This window comes from Erithacus rubecula (genome assembly GCF_903797595.1).
Source record: "Erithacus rubecula genome assembly, chromosome: 3".
Taxonomy (NCBI): domain Eukaryota; kingdom Metazoa; phylum Chordata; class Aves; order Passeriformes; family Muscicapidae; genus Erithacus; species Erithacus rubecula.
Window position 1 is genome coordinate 140,642,933 of NC_136689.1, and position 7,934 is coordinate 140,650,866.

A 7,934-nucleotide genomic window follows, 5' to 3' on the forward strand; every position below is an offset into this window, starting at 1 on the left:
CAGCTGGCAGCATCCCTGAGGGGCTTTTGGCAGTCACCCCTCCTCTGCCCCACGTTTCCTCCCCAGCTCTCCATGTCCTGGGATTCAAAGGGTGGGATGAGTGAGGAAAGCTGCTGGGGTCAGTGCCTGTCTCCATCCCTGGAGGGTGCACCTGGCTTTAGTCTCCAAAATCCCTTCCTGCTCCAGGCAGGGGGTTCAGCACCCCAAGAGGGGTGGTTTGGGGAGGGGGGATCTCGTGCCTCACCTCTGACTGTTCTGGTATTTCTGTGTCCCCACAGGAAGCGCAGAGGAGCCATCAACAGCAAGCAGCTGACGTACTTGGAAAAATACCGACCAAAGCAGAGACTCCGATTTAAGGACCCTCATAACCACAAGAACAAATGCTGCATCATGTAACCTCAATGACCTCTTGCCAAAACCCGTGCACAGACCCCAGGCACTCGCACACATCCCCCCCTCACCTCCTCACCCAGCCCTGCACTCCCTCTGCCGGGCTGGGCTGGGACACGGAGCATCTCCGGTGTGTTCAGCACTCACAGCACACTCGTCTTGCTGGATCCCCAAAAAAGGCTGCTGTCTCCAGCTGCAGCCCCCAGGAGGGAAGGCAGCACTGCCCTTTGACTCTTGGTGTTAGCAGGCAATGAGCTCCTGTGACCGTTCTTCATCACCATCCTCCTCCCTCCTTTCCCCCACCCCGTTACATTGAGAGGGGTGGGCAAAGGGTACTTGGTTTGGGGTGATGCAGGCAGGGCTGTGCCAGCTCAGAAGAGATGGGGTGCAGAAGAGCACCCCCAGAAAAACCTTTCCCCACCTCTTCCCCATTAATAAGGGCTGCAGCAGCAGGGACAAAGGTGGGGATGGCACAGTGGCCTCGGGAAGGAAGGTGGTGATAGCAGGGAGAAGTGACAGGGGCCCTTAGCTCAGTGACCCTTGTGACCAGGGGAAGGGCTGAGCTAAGGCCCTCAGCACCATTCCCTCTCTCCTGGCCCCTCTGTCAGCTCACCACCTCTCTGTTGCCTCAATGTCAGCCAGGATGCTGCAGATGGGGCTCACTGGGGACGTGCTCCAGTGAAGGCAGAGCTGCTGGGAACCTCGGGGACCAGAGCAGGACTTGGAGGCACTCAGCTTTGCTGGGATGCTGCATCAGCACTGGGTCCCCCAAAGTGTGGGGTGCTCTTATTTATAGCTTCCAAATTCAGTGCCCAGAGTGGTGGGTTCTCTGCTGTTGTGTGCCCATCCCTGATCTGTGGCACAAACCCCAGTTCTGGCTGCAGTGCCCTGGGGACACATGGTGCCTCTCAAGGCATATCCATGTCCACCACCACTGCATTTGCTGGTTGAGGGGCTGGGCTACAGCTTTCCTAGGGGATTTTGGGTGTTCCTGGCAAGAGCACATCACCAAATTTTGCACCTGCCTTTTCCATATCTGTCCTGAGGCGCCTGGCACCCCCAGCACACACCCAGCTGGGGTGGGCTCAGAGCTGCCCCTGAGCTGGGACATTAAACATCTCTCAACTTTCTGCCTTTGAACACTTGCAGCAGCTGGAGCAGTGGGCACATAGGGGGTGTGGGGATGGTTTTTTTTCTTTTAATGAGGATAAAAAGAAATTTGCTAATTAAAGGAGAAAAAAAAACTTAATACCCTGTTTGTCTTCCACACATCCTCTGGCCTTTCTTTCTCCCATCACTACCCAGTAGAGCCTGGGAGGTCACCCATGGTCCCCCAGAGTGATCCCCAGCAGTGTCACAGCTGGCTGCCAGCCCTATCACCAGGACATAGGTGGGGCCCAGGGGATACTCCAGGTGTTCTTTGGGCATTCTGCTGCTCACCCTTCAGCTGCAGAGCATCACAGTTGTTGGAACAAGGAGGGCTGGTCATCCACCCCTTGGGGTTTTAGGCTGACCAGCTTGAGATGTCCTCAGTGTCCTGTGTTGGGTCTCTCCCAAGGTTTGTGTGCTTTCCAAAACAGAGAGCCAGAGACATTGGCTTCAGGGCATTCATCCCTTGGCACAGGTGGTGAAGAAAGCTGGTTAGACACCTTCAGTACCTGCAGAAGGTTGGGGACTGCTTTGTACCACCATGTATGGGCAGCATGGGTGTTTGGAGCTGTTTCCAGCCAACCCCACTGCAGGCTGGGGAAAGTCATCCTGTGGGATAAGCTGTGGTGCTCAGTGAGGTGGGGACCCTCCACATGTGGCTCTGGAGTTGTCATCCCACACACCTTGGGTCTGCCCAGCATTGTGGCACAGCCCTCAGGCCCTTGTGTTTCTCCTGCTCTATCCCAGGCTGTTCCCTGGTTCCCATAACTTGTGGAGAAGGCAGCAATGCTCAAAGGGTCTGTGTTGATTTGGAATAGTGTGGATTGGGCTGATTAAAAGGCCTGACCATATTTTAGAGCATCCTGCTGGGTGGGTCACCATCCCATTCCTGCTTGGGTTTGTCCTCCTGCTGCTAAAATAGGTGCTGCTTCATCCCCAGGGACATAGGAGGTGGCTTGGAATTGTGGTGGTGACTGCCCCAATCCCTGCTAGCCAGGAAACCTCCTGATCCCATGCCCTTCCTTGTGGGAGCTGTTGCTTTTTGGGCTTGGAGACGTTTCTGTCTTGGCAAGATGAATTTTCCTCACCCATGCTCATGGCAGCATCACCTGGAATATTGCCCAGGGCAAGAGCTCCTGGGATTCAGCCACTATGCCTTTGAGTTGGAGTCAGGCTGGGGACAGAGGAATTTGAATTCAGCCTCCTTTGGCCACTCTTGAGCGAGACTTTCACTCAGCTTGGGGGGAAATATGAGGGGGACAAGCTTTGCTTTATGTAGCATCAACCCAATCACCTTAAAATTAGGGAGCTTGTGGTATAAAAGCAGTCTTTGATCTGACCACGGGGCCAAATCCTGAGGGCATCTGGCTGGCAGAGTGGCATCTTGATCCTCCTCAGTTTATGAGTCACTAAAAAAAAAAAAAAGGAAAAAGCAAACCAAATCATGCTAATTTAATTGTCCTAGATATTTTTCTTTTTTTTTAATAGATACCTCCCCCTTAACCCTAAAATGTGCTGCTTCCATGGAAAGGACGCTTTGGCAGCCCAAAAGTTGCTGTTTTGCATGGAGGGCTGAATTGAAAAGTTTCTCTGGGTTGGACTGCCAAATATTTGGGGGTTTTTTTTATATGGACTTAGGCTCCCTCCTCTGGGGTACCAGTTCCTCGATGTTTCAGCCTAGAGGTTACAGAAACAATAGGCTGGGGAAATTGAGGGGTCTTCCAAGGGATATTTGGTTTAGAAATCTCAAATAAGATCTCAAAAGTCTTGAGACAGGCAAGAGGGAAGGTCGAAGCTCAGTAGACAAGATCAGAGTGAGGCCTAAGCAGCCAAGGGTTCATGGTTTGGGCTGGTCTTGGGTTCTCTCCTTGTACACTAATCCTCATTTCACTTCAAATGCCAAGATGCTGAAAGGAGAGCCTTAAAATTCTGATCCATTTGCCAATGCTTCACTGCTCCAGTTGTTTCCATTGAGTCCTGGCAGATGTCACAGGGGGCAGACACCCCCATGGCTTTGGCTGCAAACCAGGCACCTCATTCTGCCCTTCTCTCCAGAAGCAAAGGCTCAAACTGGGTTTTATAATTTCTCTCCCCTATCCACCCCCTCACCCTCCATGGAAAGCCACCACAATTTGCAGGGATAAGGCTCCAAATTGGTGCAAGAACTTTGGAGACCCAAGGGATGGCAAAGCAGAGGTGCCCCAACCATGAAACCGAGAGCCTGGAACCTTTATCCAGGAGCCAGTCATGGCTGAGCCTCGTGTGAGGGAATAAATCTGTAGCTGTGTCCTCTCACCAGTAGCACATGGCACACACATGCCCTCAAATATCCCCTCTGTTGTTTGTTTTCCAGTCAGATGGAGCACATGGAGGTGGTGGGTTGGTGTGAAGGCAGGAAATGTGGCCGTCACAAAAGTCCAGCTCTTCATTTAAGAAAGTTCTGGTGACACGCATTTAAAGACTTTGCATTTGTAAATTCATGTGATGAGCCTTGCTGTAAGGCTGACTGTGGTGCTTGGGCTGGGAGCTTCAGAGGTTTATGAGGAACAGATTTCCCGTGAAAGCAGAGTCTGGCTCTACCCACAATAGAAGGAGTCGTTTCCTTTTTTATTTTTTTCACTGGGTTTGTTTGGTTTTTATTAGTCCCAGTGGGAAAGCGCACAGGGAGATTCGTGACTTCCATGCAGTTTCCAAGGTCTTGGATCTTCTTTGCTGCCAGCACGCTGGGTAGGTGCAGCTGGGTGGGTGGGTTTGGATGGGATTCTGGCTGGGGGGGAGACAAATGGGGCTGATTTCTTGGCACGGGGGGGATCCTGGGCCGGGCTCTTGCAGACATTCCCGGGGAGGGGGCGTTCCCTTCAGACCATGATCTCCCAATGAACTCGCCACTTCCCTGCTGTTCCTTTCTGTGCAACAAAGAACTGCATATTTTCCTTTTTAACCCCCTGGGTGACCATAGTAGTGTGTAGATTAAGCCCAGATTACTTTTTTTCTGTTGTTTTTTTTTTGTTTTGTTTTGTTTTTCTTTTTAGTTTGGTTGTTTTGTTTTTTTTTTTTTTGTTTTGTTTTTGGTCTGAGCCATAGCTAAATTATTGTACCCAATGCTTTTTGTATCAGATGGCATCACTTTGAATATGCAGATGAGGTATAGGATCTTGACACTTTATAATCTTTTTAAAAAGAAACTTGTCTGTTTACTTAATGTCTTGTGTAAAAAGGAAAAAAAAAAATGTATGCCTTTGGTAATCACTTTTTTTTGGGGGGGTTTTTTGAGTTTTATGAAATTACAGTGGTTACACTCCAGCAGCGAAATAAAAAGCGTTCACTGTTTTGTACATCCCTGTGTGCCTGGTGCTGCTAATGGGAATTATCAGGATGTGGGAGGTGAAGGCAGAGCTCAACTCTGGCCAAGGGTGGAAGTGTTTGGGGGAGTTTGTTCTGGAGAAGAGAGGGCTTCAGAAAAACCTTACACTACCTTCCAGTGCTACAAGAGAACTGGAGAGGGAATTTGTAAAGGCTTGGAGTGACAGGACAACAGGGAATGGCTTCAAACTGACAGAGGGTGGGTTTAGATTAGGTACAAAGAAGAAATTCTTGCCTGTGAGGGTGGTGAGGCCCTGGCACAGGCTGCCCAGGAAAGTTGTGGCTGCCCCATCCTTTGCAGTGTTTAAGGTCAGCTTGGATGGGGCTTGGAACAGCCTGGGATAGGGGAAGGTTTCCCTGGCCATGGTGGGGCAATTGGAACTCCATGATCCTGAAGGGCCCTTCCAACCAAAACCATTCAGTGATTTTATATCCAGTAGAGTGTGGCCTAACCTTGGTTGGACACCCTGGAATACACCAGAGGAGACACTACACACACCCCACCTGATCTGCTCATGAAATCAGCTGGGTTTTTAACTCTGCTCCCCATGACCAAGGGAGACAAAGACCAGAGTCTCCATGGAGGCTGAGGAGCTGGAGCTTGCAAAAACAGGCTGGTAAAGCAGGGAAAGCTGACACCAAATTGTGTGACTCCCATGTAATTACACAGGGTTGCATGGAAGAGTGGGGAGGGAACTCCCCTTGAGCTGCTGTAGCTCAGGAAGGCTTTCCAGCCAGATGCCAGCTGGGAAGAAGAGGTGAAGCAGGGTGGTGTGGCCAGAGCTGCCCTTGGATTCCCCCAGTACTTCCCATGTGCTCAGCACGGCTGATCCTTATCTCCTGCAGGCTTTGAACACAGCTGCAAGGGGCACTGCCTCCTCCTTGTGCAAGAAGCAACTGGGCCTTCAATCAGGCTAATTGCTGCCTCTCCTCTCCAGCAGGAGGGCCAGGGGGACTGCTGAACACAGCGACTGTGCTGGAGAAACACCCACCCCTGCTCCTGCCTGTACATGCTACAGTCTCCTACCTGCTGCATTCCTCCTTGCTCTCTGTCACCCAAAAACCTGCACCCCTTGGCAGCCCAGGTCCCAACCCTCTGTGTGAGGCTGCTGCCTCTCCATGCACAAGTCCCTGCCCTCCTTAAGAGGAGTGGTGTGAAAGTTCGTTAAATTGGACAAGGGCTAAGTTGGCTGTTCACAGGGATAAGCCTAGAAAAGCTGTGGATGTCCAATTTCTGGAAGTGTTCAGGGCCAGGTTGGATGGGGCTTGGAGCAGCCTGGGATAGTGGAAGGTGTCCCTGCCCATGGTAGAGGCAGGGGTAGAACTGGATGGTCTGTAAGATCCCTTCCAACCTAAACCATACTGTGATTCTATTGTGTGATTCTATTGTATGATTCCAGATCTCTTCCCAGCTGGTGCCATGGTCCACAGTGCCTTAAACCATTCTCAGCAGAGGATGTTGGTACCTGCAAGGCCCATCACAGCCCCATGTTGCAGTGTATTCAGTCCTGCCAACAAGAGAGTCAGAGAGATCTCCCCCTCCTTCTCAAGGTGGGTGTCCACAGCTTGGGTTCATTCCTGACTCCCTTTCCAGTCTTCAGAGATCAAGGGACAACACCACAGATTCAGGAGGGACTGATCTCAGACTGTCATGGACACTCCTTTCAGAGCTTCACCACCACAGAGGGACCCCCAGAACTCTCAGCTCACACAAACACATCCAAACTGGAGACCCCAAAGCCTTGGGAGATGACCCATGGCTCACAGCTCTCTCTCTATGTTCCTAACCCACCTCAGCAAGCCAGGTCTCCACAGAGCAAGGAGGCAAAGGTTGCAGGTCTTCAGTAAATCTAGACCAGACACAGTCCAGCCTCATAGGACTGGATTTTAAAATGTTTTCTGAGAGCTGCCTTGGTACATTCTGAACCATGATGAAACCTTTCTTTGATTATTTTGGACTGCTGCTGGCTGCTGTAGCAAACACTGGCTCTTCCCAGGCACAGCACAGCTCTCATTACTGATCCCATCTACCTGCTTGGGATCAGCCTTTTTGCAACACTTCCACCTGAGGACCTCCTGCTGCCTGGAAGGGTCTCCCCACTTCCCTCTGTGCCCAGGGAGTCTGGAACCATCAGCTGAGCAGGGATAAAGGTCTCACCTGCCCCCAGCACCTGGCAGAGCCAGGTCTGGGCACATGGGGCTGGAAGGTGGGAGGTGCTGCCCTGCTGGCACTGCAGTATCTGGGAACTCCCATGCTCCTAGGGATGAAAATGTAGGGCAGCTCTTGGGTTGGAAAGAAAATTAAAATGTTCCCAACAAATATAGCTGAAAAGTCAAGTAGGGAATTAGGCACTGCTTGGCAAAGGTACAGGAACGTGGATCACCAGGGGTGGGTTTTGCCCTGGGAGCTTTCCTTGGGAAACACGGCAACGAGGGGAAGGAAAAACCCTTTACCCAGGCTCACACAGCAAACCCACGGTCCAGAAAGGGAATCCTGCAAATCCCTGCTCCATGCCATGACCACAGCAAGGAGCTGTGCTGCCCTGGGCAGGACCTCGGGGCAGAATCCATTTTAACCATCGGAGAGGAAGAACATTTGAGTGGCAGGAGGAGAAGAGGCTTTGCGGGGAGCTTGGAAAGGGCTGAGTCACTCGCTGTCGGCGTCAGCAACTGGGGAGAAAAGCGTGACTGCCAAACAGCCACCTGGAGCTTCGTCAGCTCATCCTAAAAAAAAAAAAAAAAAAAAAAAAAAAAAAAAAAAAAGGCAGAAACTGAACTGACGGCCTCTCCCGCATGGCGCTGGATGTGCCGCAGCAGCCGGGGAGCTCCGTGCAGAAGCGGTGGATGTGGAAAATGCCCTTCCCTGGCTGCAGGTGCTGGTTTCTGTTGCAACATCTCCCTCGGGGCCGCGGGGCAGAGGAGGCAGCGCTGCTCTCCCACAGCAGGGAGAGCCGGGGGCAGCGGGGCTCGGTCCAGCTCCGGGGGCGGGGGCAGCAGGATGAGAGGATCTGGCAGCGGGATGCGATGCGAGA

General features: G+C 51.9%; 1 protein-coding gene across 1 annotated transcript in view; it reads left to right on the forward strand.

The window, feature by feature from the left end:
- PTP4A3 (protein tyrosine phosphatase 4A3) overlaps positions 1–4,874 on the forward strand; it is a 41,735-nt gene extending 36,861 nt beyond the window's left edge. The window contains exon 6 of the mRNA XM_079301416.1: positions 279–4,874. Within this exon, the coding sequence (XP_079157542.1) occupies positions 279–396 (118 nt within the window). The 3' untranslated portion in view covers positions 397–4,874. The remainder of the gene's footprint in view (positions 1–278) is intronic.
- Positions 4,875–7,934: the final 3,060 nt, after the last annotated feature.